Below are 20,663 nucleotides of genomic sequence, written 5' to 3'. Positions count from 1 at the left end.
GATAAGTACAAGCGAAGGAGAGTAGAGGAGAGGAGCGATGAGACAGGGAAAAATGAAAGCGAGAGAAAAAGAAAGCAAAAAGAACCGTGAGAATGAAGGATGAGAAAAACGAGTAGAGGATCGCAAAGAAAAGAAGTACGAACAGCAATGACAGAGACTACGAGAGAGTGGCAAACCGCCGGACACTGACGAGAAGCGTCTATATCAAACTTCATAACATCACACAAAATCCAAACTGAAAGAAGCAACAGCAGGAGAAGAGAGAGAGAGGAAGTAAAGGAAAATTATAGAAGTGAGAGTGAGTAGCAAGGAAGAAAGGTAAAGGCTGATGAGAAAGAGAGCAGACAAAAAGGAGTAGAGATGAGTTGGAGAAAGAGGCAGAGGCCAGAGGAAGGACGAAAAGGAAATGCAAAGGATCGAGCGAACGAAAGGCATAGACAGAGATTGCGCGAGGGAAGGAAGAAAGAGAAGCCAGGGATGGGAGTGTAAGAGAGGGAAGAGACAGGAGAAAAGTGGAAAGCAAGAAACGCGGATGACGGCAAGAAGAATGAAAAGAGACAGAGGAGAGCAAAGAGAAGCCTGGAAAGCAGAGAAGGAAAGGAGAGAGATGAAGGAAGGTGAGAAGAGATGAACGCGGAGAGAGAGAGGATGAGACACTGAGCAAATGCAGAAGGGGAGGAAAGGGAGAGAGGAGAGGCGATGAAGGAGGAGCCGATCTGCGGAGAGGAGAGTAAGGAGAGTAGAGAGAAGAGGGTGAGATGAACAGAGGACAAGAGAACGAGTAGATCAAGGAAAGAGAGGAGAAGAAAAGAAAGGAGCAAAGCGAAGAACAGAGAGCAAGAAAAAGGTAAGAACGCAGAAGTGAAGAAAGATAAAAGAGATAGGTGAGTAAGAGCAGAGAGTAGCGAGAAGCGGGTAGGTAAAGAGAAAAGTGAGCGTGAGAAACGGAAAAGTAGCGAAGGAGAAGTTAGGGAGAGCGCAAAAGCACGAAGAAGGGACGGAGGAGGAGTAGGAGGGATTGTAGATGAAAAGAAGTAAAAGAGAAAGATGCAGAGCAGATTAAGAGAAGCAAGGGGGAAGAGAAGAAGAGAGCGGAGGAAAGGAGGAGAGAGGAACAGAGAAGGAGAAGAGCGTGAAGTAAAGAGATCGAAAGAAGGAGGAGAAAGAATAGAAAAGCAAGCAAGACTAAAGGAGAAAAATCTTAACCTCGAAAGGATAAGAGTAACATACGGGGATGAGAGAGATTATGGAAAGGAGGATGAGACGAGTGCCGTAGAATAAAAGAGGCAGCACGGTAGAGAAAAGGACAAATAGAGTAGAGAGAGGCAAAGGTGAAGGACAGATAAGAAGGAAGAAAGGAGAAGGGAAAGGGCGTAATTGGAGCCAGACGTCAAAAGAGAAGAAAAGAGAAAGGTAAAGGCGTAATGTAACAGCAGACGCACCCGAAGCAGAGAAGGCAGAGGGAGAGAAGAAAGTAAATAATACAAAAAGAGCTAGGAGAGAGCGCATGAAAAAGCGAGAACAGATAGGGTGGCAAGGAGAACCGACGGAGGAGAAGAAACAAGGGTGAACGAAAAGAGGAGAGAAGGAAGGAAACGCGATAGCGGGAAGGACGATAGCCGTGACAGGAGAAAAGAAAGCACAGAGCCGAGGGGTGAGGGAGAAGAACGAAGCCTTGAGAAAAAGAGAGAAGTAGGAGAAGAGCGGACGCGCGGAAAAAGAGAAGAAGCAAGAAGGAGAACGAGTGTAGAAGGGAGTGGCGAAGTGATGCGACTGAAAGTAGAAGACGAAAGAAAAGAGAAAGACATGCAACGCGCGTAGACCGAAAGCAAGAAAGAGATGAAGACCTAGACGGAGAGGACTAGAAGCGGGGGACGGGAAAGGTAAAGGATGTCCGAGCACGACCCGTCGAGTGCAGGTGCGCCGATAGACAGGACCGAAGAGCTCAGATGGGAGTGGACGTGAGAAAAAGGGACAGAGACGGCGACTACCGCCTGTGACTAGAAGAGAGAGGATAGGGAGAAGAGGAGGAAGAGGAGTGAGAAGGTAGGAGAGGCGAGAGAAGCCGGGAGCACAGCGAAGAAGAAGTTAAGATAAGAGAAGCGTAGACAGACAGAGAGAGTAGGACGGGAAGAGAAAGGACAGCGAGGTAAGGAAGAATAGTAGGAAGGAGGAGAGGTCGGAAGAAGGGATTGGGGTACACACATGATGAAATGGTAGGAGGGAGTAAGAGGAGGAGAAAGACAGAGAAGTAGAATATGGAAGAAGTAGGCAGACAAAGCAGATGGGAGAGAGAAGAGAGCAGGAGCAGAGGTAGTGAAAGAGTCAGAAAAGATGCGAAGAGTCTAAAGAAATGAGCAAGGCAAGGAGCGAAAGGAGCAGAAGAGGTGGAGGTAGAGAGGAGAGAGAAGTAAGGAAACGAATAAAGAAGACAGAAGCGAAAAGCGGGAAGAACAAGAAACAGAAAAGGAGAAAGAGAGAGCAGAGGGAGACGGGAGGAGGAGAGAGAAGAGAAAGTAAAGGGGGAAGAGACATAGAAAGAGGGAATCGATAAAAAGAAAGTACGGGAGAGAAAGAACGAAGAAGGTATAGAGATGAGAGAAAAGAAAAAGACAGAGGAAAGCGGCAGAGAGAAAAAGGAGTAGAGGAGAGACGTGAGAACAAAAGCGAGACGAGGAGACAAAGAGGACAAGTGTATAACCGACCAAGAACAGAGCACAAGAAACGAGCAAGAGGCGAACGAAGACCTGAAGGAACGAGCCGCAGGGAGAGAAGACGACACAAGGAGGGAGTCGAAGTAGGAAGAGATCGACGAGAAAGGAGACGGAGAGGGAAACTTGAAACGGAGGAGGAGGAGAAAGAAGCCGACGTTAGTATGGCAAGTAAGAAGAGCATGAAGCGCAGTAACACCGAAGATAGGAGAGAGAGGTCGAGAGAAGCAGGGCCGTACACCAGGGAAGAGAGAGAAGGAAGGACCGAGAGAGGTAAAGGAAGAAGCCAAGGTAAAGACGCGAGGGAGTTAGAAGTGAAGTAAAAGAAACGAAATAACACGCGAAGGACCGAACGAATAGGAAGAACAAATAGAGGAAAAGAGAACGAGATAACGAAGAGAAGAGAGCAGCGTGCTATAGTAAAAGCGTAACAGGAAGGAGTAATATGGAGAAAGAAACGTGGAGACGCGTCGAGTAAGGGGAGGCGTCCAGTGAAGGAAGGGTGGAGATGAGAAGGGGATGAAGAGGGCAAAGGAAGAGTCGAGAAAGAGAGAGAGAGAAGAGAGACCGCACGATAAGAAAGAATAAGGAGAAGAGAAGAACAAAGGAAAGAGACGAGAAAGAGGAAAGACAGGAGGAAAGGAAGAGGAGCGAGAAGGAAGAAGCAGAGGAGAGTTAGAGAAAAGAAAACGAAGAAGTAAAGAGAGGAAGAGAACAGATCGAAAAGAAAGAGAACCGGAGAGGGAAAAGAAAATGGTGGAAGAAAGACGTAACGGAAAAAGTAAAAGAGCGTAAGGGAGTAGATGGTAGGGAGGAACGTAGTCAGAAAGAAAAGGAAAAGAATTAGTAGTTAAGAGAGAGAGTGAGAGAGTTGAGCAGATGGGAGAGAAAGGACGAACGAGGGAATTAGAGAAAAGGAAGGACGCGCGGGTGAGATGTCGCGCAGAATGAATGGGCAAGAAGCAGTGGGAGGCGCACAGAAAGAGGCAAGAGAGTATTGGAAGAAGCGACCGATAGAAAGCGGAAGAAAAGAAAAGAAACGAAGGAGAACACCAAGGGTAGGAGAAGAGAGGACAAAAAGGAGGAAGACAAAAAGAGACGACGAGGAGAGAATGGGAGTATCAAGAACAGGAAAACTAGAGACAGACGAAGTGAGCGAGAAGAAGTGTAAAAAGGCTAAGAGCGAGAAGGGAAGCATGGAAAAGAGGGACTAGTCAGAGGGAGAGCGGGGTACAAGAGAAAAGAGTTGAGGAGAAGAAGAAAGCCGAATCCAGGAGAGAAAAGAGGAATGAAGAGCTACAGAATGGTAGAGAAGAAGTAAGGGCAAGGAGAGAGTAAGAAATGTAGAGAGATAACGCAGGGAAGGAACAGAGGAGAAACTGATGGGAAAAGGTGGGCGGCAGAATGTCGAGACGTCCACAGGTAAGACAGACGAAGGAGAGTGAGGAGAAGAAAATGAGGAGCAAAGAACAAAGGCAGGAGGGGTCTCGAAGGGAGGAGACGGGAACAAGGAGCAGTAACAGATACAAGCGAAGGAAGCAGGGAGTGGAGAGAATATGTGTTAAGCAAGAGAAGCAGGGAAAGAAACGGCGAGGAGCGTGAGGAAGAAAGAGCGGAAAAACAGCGAAGAGAGAAAGGAAAAGAGAGAGGCAGAAAAGAGAGGAAGGAAGGAGCGGCGGCAGTGAGGAAGTAAGAGATAAAGATAGAGTAGGAGGGGAAAAGAGCAGAGGAGTCGGGAAGAACAAGAAGAAGCAGCAGCAAGGCCGTAGGAGGGGAAAGAAGAGAGCACTAGAAAGCTAAACCGAAGACGAGAGGAGGGTTGAGGGTGAAAAGAAGGGTAAAGAGAGAAGGAGAGTATAGTGGGTATGGTAGAGGAGGAAGGAGATGTACAGGAGAAGCAAAGGCAGCGAGTAATGGAAGCGGAGTGGAAGGGGACGAAGAGGGGTGAAAAATGAAAAAGGCGGAGCGGAGAGGGGAGAGAAGTGTAGGAGCAAGAGCAGAGTGGAGGGAGAAAATAGAAAAAAAAGCAAGCATATGAGAGGCGAGGTAAGGAGAGAGGGCGCAGTAAAGAGAGCGATGAATTCAGGTGGCGCGAGGACTGAGAAGACGGACAAGAGATGGAGAAAGCAGAAAAGGAAGTAGTAGAGAGTAATCGAACTGAAGAAGGGCGAGTGAAGACAAAAGAGAGAGTGAAAAGAAAGAAGAGCTGAGAAAGTGAAGCGAAGGGTATATAGTAAAGGAAGAATAGAAGAAGCAGGTAAGTGGGGACGAGGAGAAGGGAGAAAAAAAGGGGATTGTTTTGGTATGACCGAGGAGAAATGACGAAGAAAAAGCGGAAGGACTGCGAGCCGGCGCTGAAGAGAAGAAGGAGAGGGTAAAAAAAAGTAGTGAGAGAGCAGCCAAGAGAAGAAGTGAGTGGGAGGCATGGAGGAAAATGACGGGCAGACGTAAAGTTGACAAGAGCAAAGAGTGACGAGAAAGAACGAGGCTAAGCTAAAGAAGAGAGATGAAAGGGGAGCAATAACGAAGTCACGAGCGGGCGTAGGGAGCCGGCAGCGCAATGAGGGCGAGGAGCATAGCAAGAAGAGCAGGACAAGAAAGAGAGGAGAGAGATAAGTGAAGGCAACGAAAGAACGGGGAGGAGAAGGAGTGGTGGGGATAACGCAAAAGCTAGTGCGCGAGCGCGTCAAGAGACCGCGTCTCGCCGTGACCTCCTCTACACTCCTTCTCCTTCCCTCTCTCCTCTCTCCCATAATAGTTTGATCCCCTCCTTCTCTCCTCTAGCTTGCCTCCTCTACATACAAGAAGACACAACATGAATATACCGCAGTCTCCCAAAACACTCACCTCGCAAAACATACACGCAACACACAGCATACATGGGAGGCCGTCCTTACATGACCCTGGCTGTTAATAGGACGTAAATTAATCAAACAAACAAACATAATTACATGTACATAATATTGTATTACATGTTAGTTTGTAGTTATATAAAGTAATGCTGTCAGCCATTTAAAGAGTTTCAATACAACATTGAATGTTAATATTAGTAGAAATTTCAATTTAGCATTTCCCTTTAAAAAAATGTTAACTCTACAATTTCTGATTGACTTACCTGATGTAAATATTTAGTAAATGTTTGGGAACAAGATAAGGCTGACCACATTTACCTGAGGAAAAAGCTTATATATTTGTCAGGCTGTTTCCATCTTTTGATTGTAACACATAAAATATAAAAAAATATAGTTTCAGATGATGGTTCTGACTGCCCACCCCACACCAGGAAGTCCTATAGGACATAGTCATAACATCACCAGGAAGTATGGCGCTGACCTGGCGCAGTGCAGGTAAATACAAATGTGTGCAAATGAAAGAGAAGAAAATACTTTTTAAAACAAAAATTTGTTTTATCCAACAGTAAGGCAAAATGGAAACATTTGGTAGAAAAATTACAAAATATTTATCGACCAATGACCAAGTTCAAGTACAAATTGATGAGACAAAGACTAGATTTTACACATTACCATGTATTAATGTGAATTTAAAATCATTTAGTTAAAGAAGTATACTTCTATAGACTTGCAAAAATGAAGAGTTTCATTTTCTATAGACACATTATAAGAAACCTTTTTGACTGTTGCAACATTGTTTCTTTCCAGGATACCTCCTCTTCTCAAGGCTTGCTGGCTACCTACTTTAGTGACCAGATGCACAGGCAGCAGAACTCCCCAGTGTCGGTCCTAGGGAACATTCATCAAGGAAGTGATATTTTTCTTGAAAATGCTGGAAAGCAATGTACATGTAATTGCTGTATATTCCTTGTACACATGTTTGCACATGACTCGCACAACCTCTGCCCAACTCTTCTTGACGATTTTCTTCAAAATGGAAACAAACTTTATAAAAAACTTTCTAAGGTTCATCATGAAGACTATTTGATGATAAAGGAACTTGAAGGAATATTAATGTACAACAACCAGTATTATAAGATGGTCTGTTATTCAAGAGTGGTCAGGATTGACATGTTCATCTTCAAATTTTCAACTTGCTTTAAATACATTGATCAACGAATTCAAGTATGGATTTCTGATGCTTTTAAGTGAAAATGCTGTTGCATATGCAAGTGCTATATTTATTCCTCAAGTAACAATGTGTATATATTTGATCCTCACTCAAGAAATGCCCATGGGTTTCCTTCGCCTTCAGGATGTGCTGTAGTTTAGAAAATTTAATAGTGTTGAAACACTCAACCAACATCTCTCTGTATTTCTAAAGACCATAAATGCTACTCTCTATGAAATAGTTGCTGTGGAATTTGAACAAGTTGCGAAGAAGAATTTCGAATCATATATTAGAAAAATCAAGCGTAGTCATATTCCTGACAGTAAGAAAGTGAAGGAAAATCAGACAAAAGGATAGATATAATCACCAACAAAAAAGGAGTGAATTGAAGGAAGAGATGAAACGAAACATTAAGGAAAATAATACAACAAGTAGACGCACTAAACGTAGTCAACTTGATGAACAAACAAGGATGAATATCTGCGCAACAGAAACCGAGAACAGGAAGAGGAAACGAAGTCAGCTTGATGAACAGACAAGGGAAAATGTCTGCTCAACAGAAACAGAGAACAGGAAAAGGAAACGAAGTCAACTTGATGAACAGAAAAAGGAAAACATCAAGCACAAGGACACAACAAGCAGACAAAGTAAGCGAAGTCAACTTGATGAACAGAAAAAGGGAAGCATCAAGCAACAAGAACACAACAAGCAGACAAAGTAAGCGAAGTCAACTGGATGAACAAGTTGTCCATGCAAAGCAAGTATGAGGATGAAACCCTTCTACATGAGTGTTTGACTGATAAGCTATCATTTGACAATATGAGATACATCTGTACAAGTTGCCATACAAGTTTAGTGAAAAGTAAGATGCCGGCTATGGCTACTTCAAACAACCTCAAACTGCTGGAAATTCCTAAGGAGTTGAAAGATTTAGGGGAATTGGAAAGTATTCTCATTTCTCAAAGGATAATATTTTTCAAACTGCTCAACCTTCCAAGAGGACGTCAAAAGGGAATAATTGGGATCATTTGTCAATGTTCCAATTGACACTGAAAGTGTATGTGCATCACTTCCTAGGACCCCTGATCAATCGGGTATAATTCCCTTTAAAGTTGAATAAGATAGGGCAATCTTACAAGGGGACACCATCTGCATCAGAATATTCGGACCGAATTATGTGTAATAAATGCTCTCACAAGCTGCTTGTGAAAAAAAATGGAACTATAATAAAAACATTCAAGGTCACAGCTGAATGGTTACAAACGCTTGCTGGAAGATAGACAGTGATTTATGGACTTCTTTATTTGTTGACAGGATTGGATAACAACATCAGCTGCCAACAGACATTGGACAACAATGTTCTACAGATGTGGAAATGAATCCATGAACAACCACCCCGTTAGAGAAGTCAAAAGCATCATGGCCAGCTCTGATAGACTGTGAACAACATAGCAACATATGTAGGAAAATGCCGGTGAAATTTCGAAAGTACTGGGAACAAAACAATCGGGTTTGAGTCAGTGAAACACGGATCCACAAGAGAATAGGTCAGAGGAGTTCAATATGATACTTGCCTGCATCCAACAAATCCCATTGCTTCATCACAAAAGGAGTACGCCATGGCTCCTGGAGAAGGAAAGATGCCACTAGATCCATTTGTAGACAAGCAGTCAGAATGATTAGCATTTCCCCAACTTTTTCCTGATGGTCTTCATTCATTGTATGGGGATAATGAAAGGATGTCAAGAAAAACAAAAACTAACTGCAAAGAAGTATTTTATTCAGAGAATTACAAACCTGGATAACAGATTTGCATCATTTGTACCCTATTTGTTTTATGCATTAAATGTTTGTGAAAAGGAACAGATACAAACCTCAATTAATGTAGCCCTCCGTAAGGCCAGGCGGCAAGAAGTCACAGTCGGACAGCTAAGAGATCCTGAATTCCTTGCTGACATATTTGTAAAAGACCAGGCCTTTCAGTTCCTGCAGCAAGTCAGAGGCTCTCCTTCATATTGGCAACATGCACAATATGAACTCCTTGCAATGGTAAGAGCAAAGGGTGTCTTCACATGGTTCCTTACATTGTCGTGCGCAGATTTGGAATGGCCACAAACAATTCAAGCTATAGGACTACAGCATGGCATAGTATTCAGTGAAGAAGACATCAAGAAAATGTCATACGAAGATAAATATAAATGGCTTAGGCAAAATCCTGTGGTTGCTGCCAGACAATTTGACCACCGTCTGCAATCATTTTTCAAAAATGTTATTCAATCATCATCTGCACCACTAGGAAAAGTCACATACTATTTCCAAAGAACAGAGTTTCAGTTACGTGGGTCTCCTCATTGTCATGCAGTTTTATGGGTGGAAAATAGCCCAGATTTGAATTCATCATCAGAATCTGAAATTTGTTCTTGGATAGATAGTTACATCACTTGTGATATTCCACCTGAAGATGATACACTGTACAGTGAAGTTATGAGTAAGCAGAAACATACCCACTCAGTGGCATGCAACAAACAAGAGGCCCAGAGGGCCTGTATCGCTCACCTGGTTTGTAATGCCAAGTAATGTTCTGAATACAGGTTCATTGTTTCTTTTCTGAAGGAATGTTAATATTAACCTCTAAGTCCCCTATTGGCCCCACCCCTCCTGCCCCCAGGGGGTCAGAGCCAAAGTTCTGTTCTCCTTCCCCCAAGGATGTTTATGGCCAAATTTGGTCACAATCCAAGCAAAACTTTAGGACAAGTAGCGATTTATAGGATTTACCTTTATTTCCCCTATTGGGCCACACCCGTCCTGCCCCCGGGGGGCTAGAGCCAAAATTTATACAAGTTCTGTTCCCCTTCCCCCAAGGATGTTTGAGGCCAAATTTGGTTACATTCCATGCAGAAATCTATGACTAGTAGCGATTCAAAGGATTTACCTCTATTTCCTCTATTGGGCCCACCTCTCCTGCCCCCAGTGTGTCAGAGCAAAAATTTATACAAGGTCTGTTCCCCTTCCACCCAGGGTGTTTGTGGCCAAATTTAGTTACAATACGTGCAGATCTCTATGACAAGTAGCGATTTAAAGGATTTACCTCTATTTCCCCTATTGGGCCCCGCCCCTCCTGCCCCCGGGGGGTCAGAGCCAAAATTTATTTGACAAGTTCTGTTCCCCTTCCCCAAAGGATGTTTGTGGCCAAATTTAGTTACAATCCATGCAGAACTCTAGGACAAGTAGCGATTAATAGAATTTACCTCTATTTTCCCTATTGGGCCACACCCGTCCTGCCCCCGGGGGGCCAGAGCCAAAATTTATATACAAGTTCTGTTCCCCTTCCCCCAAGGATGTTTGTGGCCAAATTTGGTTACATTCCATGCAGAAATCTATGACTAGTAGCGATTCAAAGGATTTACCTCTATTTCCTCTATTGGGCCCACCTCTCCTGCCCCCAGGGTGTCAGAGCAAAAATTTATACAAGTTCTGTTCCCCTTCCACCCAGGGTGTTTTGTGGCCAAATTTAGTTACAATACGTGCAGATCTCTATGACAAGTAGCGATTTAAAGGATTTACCTCAAGTAGCGATTAATAGAATTTACCTCTATTTTCCCTATTGGGCCCCGCCCCTCCTGCCCCAGGGGGACCAGAGACAAAATTTATACAAGTTCTGATCCCCTTCCCCCAAGGATGTTTGTGGCCAAATTTGGTTACATTCCATTCAGAACTCTATGACTAGTAGCAATTTAAAGAATTTACCTCTATTTCCCCTATTGGGCCCCGCCCCTCCTGCCCCCGGGGGGTCAGAGCCAAAATTTATACAAGTTCTGTTTTGCTTCCAAAAAGGATATTTGTGGCCAAATTTGGTTACAATTCATGTAGAACTCTATGACTAGTAGCGATTTATAGGATTTACCTCTATTTCCCCTATTGGGCCCCGCCCCTCCTGCCCCCAGGGGACCAGAGCCAAAATTTATACAAGTTCTGATCCCCTTCCTCCAAGGATGTTTGTGGCCAAATTTGGTAACATTCCATTCAGAACTCTATGACTAGTGGCGATTTAAAGGATTTACCTCTATTTCCCCTATTGGGCCCCGCCCCTCGTGCCCCCGGGGGATCAGAGCCAAAATTTATACAAGTTCTGTTCCCCTTCCCCCAAGGATGTTTGTGGCTAATTTTGGTTACAATCTATGCAGAACTCTAGGACAAGTAGCGATTTAATGAATTTACCTCTATTTTCCCTATTGGGCCCCGCCCCTCCTGCCCCCAGGGGGTCAGAGCCAAAATTTATACAAGTTCTGTTCCCCCTCCTCCAAGAATGTTTGTGGCTAATTTTGGTTACAATCCATGCAGAACTCTAGGACAAGTAGCGATTTAAAGAATTTACCTCAATTTCCCCTATTGGGCCCCGCCCCCGGGGGGTCAGAGCCAAAATTTATACAAGTTCTGTTCCCCTTCCCCCAAGGATGTTTGTGGCCAAATTTGGTTACATTATATGCAGAACTCTAGGACAAGTAGCGATTTAAAGGATTTACCTCTATTTCCCCTATTGGGCCCCGCCCCTCCTGCCCCCGGGGGGTTAGAGCCAAAATTTATACAAGTTCTGTTCCCCCTCCCCCAAGGATGCTTGTGGTCAAATTTGGTTACAATCCATGCAGAACTCTATGACTAGTAGCGATTTAAAGGAAATGTTGACGGACGGACGGACGACGGACGACGGACGACGGACGCCGCGCCATGACATAAGCTCACCGGCCCTTCGGGCCAGGTGAGCTAAAAAGGGAATCTTTGTCGATTTCATTATCCAAAACCACCCAGTGATAGAACTCTTATTTCACAACCAGTAGATGGAGAAGAGGACCCAGTTTTTGGAACTCATGCAAAGGATGTACTATCCAGAGTCAATTCAGTGTTGGCTGATGATACTGTCAACGTGGAAGATCTTACCTTGATACAACTTTTAGCACTTGCCGAGGTACAGGAGCAGGAATATTATAAAGCTCTAAGTTATTCAAAATCGGGAAAATCTGTTGTACATAAAAGGAACACAAATGCTATGAATATTAACAATTATAACAAAATCATTTTGGAAACCTGGAAAGCAAACATGGATATTCAATTTGTTTGTGTTCCTTATGCCTGCATTTCTTACATCGCCTCATATGTGACAAAGGATGAACGGGAATTGTCTCAAATGCTGATGGAAGCAGCAAAGGAACTAAGAGATGCAGATGTAAAAGTCAGACTCAGAAAAGTTGGGAATGTGTACCTGAGCAATCGGGAAATCAGTGCTCAAGAGGCAGCCTATCGTCTTCTTAGTATTCCCTTAAAGCGATGCAGTACAAAAATGGTTTTGGTACCAACAGAATTGCCAGAGGACCGCATTGGAATTATCAAGCCCCAGCCAGTGCTGGATTCACTGGAAGATGATGACACTGGTATCTTCTCTATTGGAATTGTGGATAAATATCAAATGAGACCTCCCCATCTGTTACTTGAAAATATATGTCTTTGGGAGTTTTCTACTTGGTATGAAACAGTTTCTCCTCAGGACAGCAATCGAGATCAGGATGCAAGTCTGGACTTGGAGCTTCCAAAGAAAATTGTTTTAATGGATGGTGAATCTGTAATGAAGAAACGGACAAGCCCTGCAACACCAATGTACCATGTATTCTCTGTCAACAAAGAGTCAGAAAAAAATTACCATCAGCAATTAATGCTGTTTCTTCCTTGGAGGAATGAAGATGAACTGAAATATCCTGACTGTGATTTCCCATATGAGAACAAGTTTGAGAAAGTGCAGGAAACAGTTATGGCAACAAAGGATCAGATGGAACGTCACAGTGAGTTGGTTGCAGATGCATTACAAAACTTCAGTGAAAACGGGCCATCGCAGCATGCATGGGATTTATTGGATGCTGAGCATGAACAGAGGATGTCTGATGATGTCAGATGTATCAATGAAGAAAACGACAAAAATTGCAAGCACATTGAAGTATCTAGGAGACCTGTCATGCTTGCAGCTACAACAAAACCAAATGCCTTAAAGGATGACCAGTTACGTGACATCATCCACAGTTTGAATGAGAAGCAAAGGACAGTCTTTGATCATGTTATTAATTGGTGCAAGGACACAGTTTCAACCAAAGATCATAGACCTCCTCCTTTTCACCTCTTTGTCACAGGTGGTGCTGGTACAGGAAAGAGTCAACTCATTAAGGCAATTTACCATCAGGCTTCAAGTATTTTACAGGAACCTGGTGAAAATCCAGATAGTCCAGTTATTTTGTTGACCAGCCCAACAGGAACAGCATCATATAACATTGGTGGTACTACACTCCATGCTGCCCTCCATCTACCTCGTGGTAGGTACTACTCACTTAGATCCAATCCTTCTTTACTGGCAACATTTAGGACTACGATGTCACAACTGAAAATACTGGTTATAGATGAAATTTCCATGGTAGGGAGGACCATGTTTACTCATATTCACAAACGCCTACAAGAAGCTAAAGGAACAGATGGAAGTGGAACACTGTTTGGAGGTGTTAGTATCCTTGCAGTAGGAGATTTTTACCAGCTTCCACCAGTTCAACAGCACAAACTGTTGACACCGAAATGGCAGATTCCGAACGAGTGGACTCTGAAGAATTGTCAGTACTCCTTGCAGGGTTGTGGGAAAACAACTTTAGCTTGTGTTTGTGTGTGTAACTGAAATTATGCGACAGAAAGGAGACTTCAATTTTGCGCAAATGCTGAGTAGGTTGCACACCGCTGACCATTCTCCAGATGACATTGAAGTACTGAAGTCAAAGATAATTTCTAGAGCAAGTGAGCACTATCCCAAAACAGCATTACATATTTTCCCCACTCGCGCAGATGTTGAATCCCACAACTCATCACTGTTGAATGCACAGCCTGAGGAAAAAGTGGATATAGTGGCTATTACTAAATACCCTAGGGTGCTGAAAAACTATGACTGCTCTCAAGTTGTTGGAGGTCTCTGTCACCATTTAAGACTTTGCAAGAACGCAAGGATAATGTTGGTTAAGAATCTTGATGTAGCTGATGGACTAGTCAATGGTGCTACTGGAATTATCCTTGATATTCTGCACAATGAACAATCATCACCAATGCCAAAGGCCCTCATCGTGAAGTTTGACAACAGAAATATTGGAAGACTAGCTCGTCAGTCATCAAAGATATCACTTCAATCCTACAAAGATGGTGTTCCTATTCTCCCAGTAGAAGTAAAACAAAATGCTGGAAGGTCTGATACATCTCCAGAAATCACTCGCATACAATTCCCTGTCGTTCTGTGTTGGGCTTGTACAATTCACAAAGTGCAAGGACAGACTCTGGATAATGTTGTCATTTCATTCAAAAGACTAAGGACAAAAGGTCAGGCTTATGTTGCCTTTAGTCGCATAACGTCATTAAGGGGACTTTTTCTCCTGGATTTCAATGCAGATGCTATTAAGAAAGATAACAGCGTTTCTGAAGAAATGACTCGCCTAAGAAATGAAAAAAGCATCCATCTTTTCTTCCGATAAACTGGCAAACAAAGATACTAATAATGTACGGATCTGCTTTTTCAACGCAAACAATTTAGGACAAAAACACAAACAGGATGTCGAGAAGGATCCATACATCAACACATGTGATGTTCTGGCATTAACAGAAACATGGCAAAAACATGACAAGGACACCAACTTCGGAAGTCCAGACCATCATCAGGAACTTCTTACAGATGTCTCACTTTTCATCTATCATAGGAGGTGACTTTAACATAGATCTTCGAATCTCCACAAACACAACATTGAACTTCCTAGAGAGGGCTGGATTTTCCCAAATCACAATTGTTCCTACACATCGCAGTGGGTCCCACATTGATCACGTTTGGATTAGAGACATTCCTCATTCACAAGTTATACAACTATGGACCTACTACAGTGACCACAAGCAAATATTTGTAGATCTTATGTGACGGGTAAGAAATAACATTTACTATGAACTAGTATACAATATTCACTTAGAACAGTTTCATCTAACTTGATATTTTTTTTCAGAATTTATCCTGAGAAGTAAGTTTTTCCAGAGACAAAGAAAAGATATACCATTCCACAGAGAGTTTATTTGCAGATACAACTCTTATGGAAAAAAAAAACTTTTACATGATTAAAATATTTGAGCAAGACCTTTATTCCCTTCCTTTCACATTTGTTATGTGTTTCTTCAGCAAACTATGAGGTTTACCTTGTTTAAAAGGGGTATTTGAGTTAATTGTATGCTCTTAATGTAATGTTAGCTTGGAATCAGGATTCAAGTTAAATACTTGGAAGACTTTTTCCAAAGAATTATAATAATGTACCATCATCGGTTTCCCAATTAATGTTGACATTAATTATTTATTAGCAACATATAGCTAACACGGAAGAATTCGTTGTCAAAATACTACTTTTCCACTTAAGCACGTCAGACACATAGCGGGGCCCTTTCTGACGTGTCAGTGTTCTAGTTATTATTTGCGGCAACTACTAAATGTAAGAAATTAATCCATTGATTAATTATCATCAAAAATATAACCTTTATTTTCTATTATCTTTACAATTGGTGCATCGTTCCAATTTTAGGAAACGACCAAACGGCGACCTGATTATGGGGTATTCCGCAGAAGCCAATGATGTGCGAATGTCACTGAGACTGTGAAAACAGTGCCAGCCACCGGACCTTATTGAAAAGGAGGCAAAGGAGAGGGTGACAAGGAACGGGGGCAACATACATGACCGTGAACAAGTCCTATCCCAGAGCGCCATTCAGTGTGGAGACTTTCAAGGGCACACATTCTAGTGGCTTTGCGAAAACGCCCTGTCCTATCCTGGATGGCTCATAGATGATTCACGGCACGAGATGGAGGGCCCGAATAGCTCCAACCTCTCTATCAATAAGGTATTTATTAGGGAGATATTTCATTACATTGTAGAAATTGTGTTGAAAACCTCAATTTTACATGTTTATGGATAGTTTTAAGATAAAATAGATAAAACGTGTGTCATATTTGGTTATGAAATTAAAAGAAATAGTGTTAACTTGTCTGTACCATTCTGTCCCCTGTCCCATTCTGTCCCTTTCCATTCAGATTTCTTACGGAACTGAGAACATTATGTGTATTATATAATATTGTGTTCCCTTCTGACATGACCTGTTCCATTTTGCACCAACCTATTTGTCCTATCTCATCTTGTCCCATCCCGTCCCTCTCCATATAGATCTCCTATGGAACTGTGGACATTATATGTTTTATTGTGTTCCCTTCTGACATTATCTGTTCTACCTCATCTTCCCGTTTCATCCCATTCTGTCCTGTCCCATTCCGTCCTAACATGTCCCTCTCCATATAGATCTCCTATGGAACTGTGGACATTATATGTTTTATTGTGTTCCCTTCTGACATTATCTGTTCTATCACGTCTTCCCGTTTCGTCCCATTCTGTCCTGTCCCATTCCGTCCCATCATGTCCCTCTCCATATAGATCTCTTATGGAACTGTGGACATTATATGTTTTATTGTGTTCCCTTCTGACATTATCTGTTCTATCTCATCTTCCCGTTCCGTCCCATTCTGTCCTTTGTGTCCCGTCCCTCCCTGTCCAACTGCCCTGCCCTCAACACCAGTGTCCACTCTATCCAGGCTGGAGGAGGACACTACCCGAGGCTGACCAACAGTGGGTTTCCAAGGCGCTGTTCAAGGTGACCAAGCTTAACAAGCCAGAGTTGGACCTGTCCAAGTGCAACAAGCTGTGGTTTTATCCGCCTCCACCCCCGACAACCACCACACAGGTACCAAGGATGGACCGATATTTCGCCAACAGGCTTTTGCTGTGGATGCCGCGACGTCTCTGGCAAGTTCGCCTGTACTGCCCCCAGCCAAACTGTAGCAGGAAGGAGCTGATATCCTCCGGAACTTACCAGCGATTACGACAGGTACTAGACATCGACGGTTGGTACCTTATTGCCGCAGAGTACCTTCAGTGCCCATCCTGCAGTCGGAAGGTTGTCAGCTGGAAGTCCCGGATAGTGCAACAACTTGCAACAACTTGATCTCGGCCACCGTCTTCAGTTCCCTGTGCTTTTGACCTACAGACTGGCATGCGACATCCGCGTCATCACCATGCTACGGCAGAGGGGTCTTGGGAACAGCTCCACCCAGTTATACCAGAAGTTGGAGGAGCAGCACAGCCAGGAGTACCTTCGCCGTGTAACGCTTTACCTCACCGAGTGTCAAGGGTTCGCAGCAAGTTCCCTGGTCGCAAAGCCACAGTTCCAGCAGCCCCCAAAGAAGAAGTCGCTGCCAAAGCCCGCGTGGCTGCTGACGGTTTACTGCCAGGATATCGTCTCCAGAATCGACGATGTCAAGGCCGCCATCACATCGACTTTTGGACGGATTCTCAAGATGGACTTGACGAAGCAGGTCACAAAGAAGCTATCAGGTCACAGTACTGGGACGGCAGCATGGGTAACTAACAGGGGTCTGATACGACGCTACAACAAAGCCGGTGTTCAACCACCAGAGATCCTGTACGTGGACAGGGATTGCTGCGGTCGGTCCTCTACCAGCAAGATGTTCTCTGCCTGGCCGAAGCTAACCATTCGTCTCGACATATGGCACTTCATGAGGCGCTTTTCTGCGGGCTGCACCACCGACTCTCATCCCCTGTACGGAACTGTATGTTTTAATTCTTTATTACAGGTATACAAATGCAGAAATCCAGAAGAAGTTGTTGCCGACATCAGCCTTGGATCCAAGGTTCAAAAGTTTGCCGTACATATTGTTACATTAACGAATAACAGAAAGGAGAAACCAGCAGCTAAATTCAAAACACAATTTAATTATATATACAATATTATACAGAGATGGTTTACAATATCTAAAGTAATTGGTGGTGGTACAAGACTAGTACGATGATTTAAAGTGTTACTTATCTGTATGCGAATGTCCTGGTATAATCCTTGATCCTTCCAGGTTTCAAATTAACAATAATCACAAATCCACAAGGAAATTGAATGTCCACCGATGATTTGTAAAGTTCCAGGCAATATGAATAAATCCACACAAAGTGTTGTAATAATCCACAGATAAAGTCACAATAGCTCTCCCAATAGAATCTTATATGGCGCTGTACAATTCTTGATATGTCTTATTACAGGTCTCATTACAGTTCTGATTAGCCTTGGGCAGCCGGAGTATATATAGCTAAACCGTAATTCAAGAATATTGGATAACCTCCTACTTCTAGAAATATCTAACTAAAAACAGTAAACAAGTAAACACACATAACTTTCTGGAAATAGATCATTCTAGATATCTACTTAAAATCAACATGTTTACAAACATATTTGTTTATACATGATTATATTCTAGAAAGTTCTATTACCTAAATCAATGATATGACCTTCATAGGATGTATTGATAAAAAAAAGCTATAGGAGTTATCTCCCTTATCTCATAACTACATGTATTTAGTGTCATACATAACACACCCCTCCTTAAAGAAAAGAAAGTTTTCTTGAAAAGGAAACTTTCTTCAAATATTAAGTCATATTTAAATCCTTGATAAAGCATCTGCTAGAATATTGTCTTTCCCTTTGATATGTTTGATGTCAAGATTGTATTCTTGCAAAGTCAAACTCCACCTGAGAATTCTTTGGTTTTTGTTTTTCATTTTCCCAATGAATGTCAAAGGGTTGTGGTCGGTAAAGACCAACACAGGCACAACTGTAGTGCAGAGATACACATCAAATTGGTTCAAGGCCAAAATCAACGCTAAACATTCTTTCTCAATGGTGGAATAATTTCTCTGGTGTTTGTCAAACTTTTTCGAGAAATAACAAATTGGATGGTCAATTTGTTCAGTACCTTCTTGCATCAAAACAGCACCAGCACCTACATCACTGGCGTCAACAAACAGTTTAAACTGTTTATTAAAATCTGGAGCAGTCAGAACTGGTGAGTTTGATAGTATGGCTTTCAATTTCTCAAATGCAGACTTACATTCGTCTGACCAAACAAATTTGACATTTTTCTTTAACAAAGCAGTAAGTGGAGCTGCTATAACAGAGAAATTTTGACAAAATTTTCTGTAGTATCCAGCCATACCAAGAAACCTCATCAGCTCTCTCTTGCCTCCAGGAGCTGGAAAATCTATAATTGATTCTACTTTGGCCTGAACAGGTTTAACCTGCCCCTGTCCTACAACATGGCCTAAAAATTCAACAGTTGCATGACAAAATTCACATTTCAATAAGTTTACAGTCAATTTCATGGTAGTGAGTCTTTCGAAGAATTCACGAATCCCGCGTAGATGGTCTTCCCACGTGTCGTGGTAGTTGATGACGTCATCAATGTATCCATCACAGCCTTCCAGGTCTGATATCACGCTGTTAAGAAGACGTTGAAATGTTGCCGGGGCATTCTTCATACCAAACGGCATAACTTTGTACTGGTACAAACCTTGTGAGGTTACAAATGCCGACACTTCTTTAGCTCTTTCTGTTAATGGCACCTGCCAATACCCTTTCAACAGGTCAAACTTGCTTACGTACTTGGCTTTGCCAACTTTGTCAATACACGAGTCAATCCTTGGAATTGGATAAGAGTCTGTTTTACTGACAGAGTTTACTTTTCTGAAGTCAGTACAGAACCGGTATGTCTTGTCTGGCTTTGGCACCAGAACACATGGAGAGCTCCATTCACTTTTGCTTGGTTCAATAATATCATTGTCCAACATGTATTGAATTTCTTTCTTTAAGTGTTCTTCTTTCAAAGGATTGACACGGTAAGGATGTTGCTTGACAGGTGGCGCATCGCCTACATCCACGTCATGATAGATAGCATCTGTTTTGCCTGGTGTATCCGGAAACAAATGTTTAAACTCAAGTATCAAATCTTTCAGTTCATTGCGTTCCTTTTCTGATAGATGACACAGTTTCTTGTCCAAGTTCGCGAGCACATCTGAATTCCGTAACTTAACACCACAGTCTAAACCTACATCTTGTACACCACCATCTAAGTCTAATTTACAAATATCAGCTGTACTTTCACTTTGTGATGGTACAGAGGCCAAAGTAGCAATAGGTTGAGAGGTCTTGCTCTCTTCTCTATCTACTTATTTCTTAAGCATATTAACATGACATAATTGAGTTTTCTTGCGCCTCCCTGGAGTTTGTACAATGTAGTTAACACCATCAACCTTTTTCTCAACAATATAAGGTCCAACATATCTAGCTTGCAAAGGCTGACCCGGTATTGGTAATAGAGCCAAAATTTTGTCACCTGGGTCAAAACTTCTTGCACGGGCATCTTTATCATACCATGTTTTCATTTTGGTTTGAGTAACGGCCAAATTTTCTTTTGCCAGTTCACATGCCCTTGTCAACCTTTGCTTAAAGTTAGACACATACTCTAAGAGATTCACTTTAGAATCTTCGTCCAAAATTTTGTCTTTCAAAATTTTCAAAGGACCACGTACAGTATGTCCAAACACAAGTTCAAATGGACTGAAACCAAGAGATTCTTGTACAGATTCTCTAACGCCAAACAACAACATGTGTATGCCTTCGTCCCAATCTCTTTTGTTTTCAAAACAATAAGATCTCATCATATTCTTCAATGTCTGATGAAAACGTTCTAACGCACCCTGAGACTCTGGATGATAAGCACTAGACTTATACTGCTTGATCTGGAGCTGGTACATGACTTGTTGAAAAATACCAGACATGAAATTCGAACCTTGGTCCGATTGGACAGCTTTTGGAAGACCAACCAATGTAAAGAATTTAACCAAAGCCTTGACTATGTTAGGGGCCTTAATATTTCTGAGTGGAATGGCTTCAGGAAAGCGT

At 42.6% G+C, this 20,663-nt stretch overlaps 4 protein-coding genes across 4 annotated transcripts; all 4 read left to right on the top strand.

The window, feature by feature from the left end:
- The first annotated feature begins 1,047 nt into the window (after nucleotides 1-1,047).
- Nucleotides 1,048-3,390, top strand: LOC138308609 (uncharacterized). The gene is made up of 5 exons (XM_069249653.1): nucleotides 1,048-1,272; nucleotides 1,498-1,817; nucleotides 2,104-2,121; nucleotides 2,563-2,984; nucleotides 3,239-3,390. Exons 1-5 carry the CDS (start codon nucleotides 1,048-1,050, stop codon nucleotides 3,388-3,390), a joined length of 1,137 nt encoding a protein of 378 aa, XP_069105754.1.
- A 725-nt stretch (nucleotides 3,391-4,115) lies between these two features.
- LOC138308608 (pre-mRNA-splicing factor 38B-like) lies at nucleotides 4,116-8,152 on the top strand. Its single transcript, XM_069249651.1, has 6 exons — nucleotides 4,116-4,309; nucleotides 5,028-5,085; nucleotides 6,371-6,473; nucleotides 7,265-7,490; nucleotides 7,613-7,719; nucleotides 8,088-8,152. Exons 1-6 carry the CDS (start codon nucleotides 4,116-4,118, stop codon nucleotides 8,150-8,152), a joined length of 753 nt encoding a protein of 250 aa, XP_069105752.1.
- Nucleotides 8,153-11,868: 3,716 nt separating this feature from the next.
- Nucleotides 11,869-13,476, top strand: LOC138308607 (uncharacterized). The gene has a single exon (XM_069249650.1). The coding sequence runs from the start codon at nucleotides 11,869-11,871 to the stop codon at nucleotides 13,474-13,476; it is 1,608 nt and encodes a 535-aa protein (XP_069105751.1).
- Nucleotides 13,477-13,480: 4 nt separating this feature from the next.
- On the top strand, nucleotides 13,481-14,314 carry LOC138308606 (ATP-dependent DNA helicase PIF1-like). Its single transcript, XM_069249649.1, has one exon. The coding sequence runs from the start codon at nucleotides 13,481-13,483 to the stop codon at nucleotides 14,312-14,314; it is 834 nt and encodes a 277-aa protein (XP_069105750.1).
- The last annotated feature ends 6,349 nt before the right edge of the window (nucleotides 14,315-20,663 follow it).

Source organism: Argopecten irradians, chromosome 15 (assembly GCF_041381155.1).
Source record: "Argopecten irradians isolate NY chromosome 15, Ai_NY, whole genome shotgun sequence".
Lineage (NCBI taxonomy): Eukaryota > Metazoa > Mollusca > Bivalvia > Pectinida > Pectinidae > Argopecten > Argopecten irradians.
Note: the sequence above shows the minus strand (reverse complement) of the source record. Positions and strands in the feature narration are given on the sequence as shown.

Bases quoted from the DNA above. Each gene is read 5' to 3' on its own strand.
- LOC138308609 (XM_069249653.1), top strand. From the start codon at position 1,048: ATGCAGAGCAGATTAAGAGAAGCAAGGGGGAAGAGAAGAAGAGAGCGG. The intron at 1,273-1,497 runs GTAGAATAAAAG...AAAAAGAGCTAG, and splicing joins AGGAGGATGAGACGAGTGCC to GAGAGAGCGCATGAAAAAGC. The intron at 2,985-3,238 runs GTAAAGGAAGAA...GGGGATGAAGAG, and splicing joins AGAAGGAAGGACCGAGAGAG to GGCAAAGGAAGAGTCGAGAA.
- LOC138308608 (XM_069249651.1), top strand. From the start codon at position 4,116: ATGTCGAGACGTCCACAGGTAAGACAGACGAAGGAGAGTGAGGAGAAG. The intron at 4,310-5,027 runs GTGAGGAAGAAA...ATGACCGAGGAG, and splicing joins GGAAAGAAACGGCGAGGAGC to AAATGACGAAGAAAAAGCGG. The intron at 7,720-8,087 runs GTATTCTCATTT...ATTTGTTGACAG, and splicing joins AGATTTAGGGGAATTGGAAA to GATTGGATAACAACATCAGC.
- LOC138308607 (XM_069249650.1), top strand. From the start codon at position 11,869: ATGGATATTCAATTTGTTTGTGTTCCTTATGCCTGCATTTCTTACATC.
- LOC138308606 (XM_069249649.1), top strand. From the start codon at position 13,481: ATGCGACAGAAAGGAGACTTCAATTTTGCGCAAATGCTGAGTAGGTTG.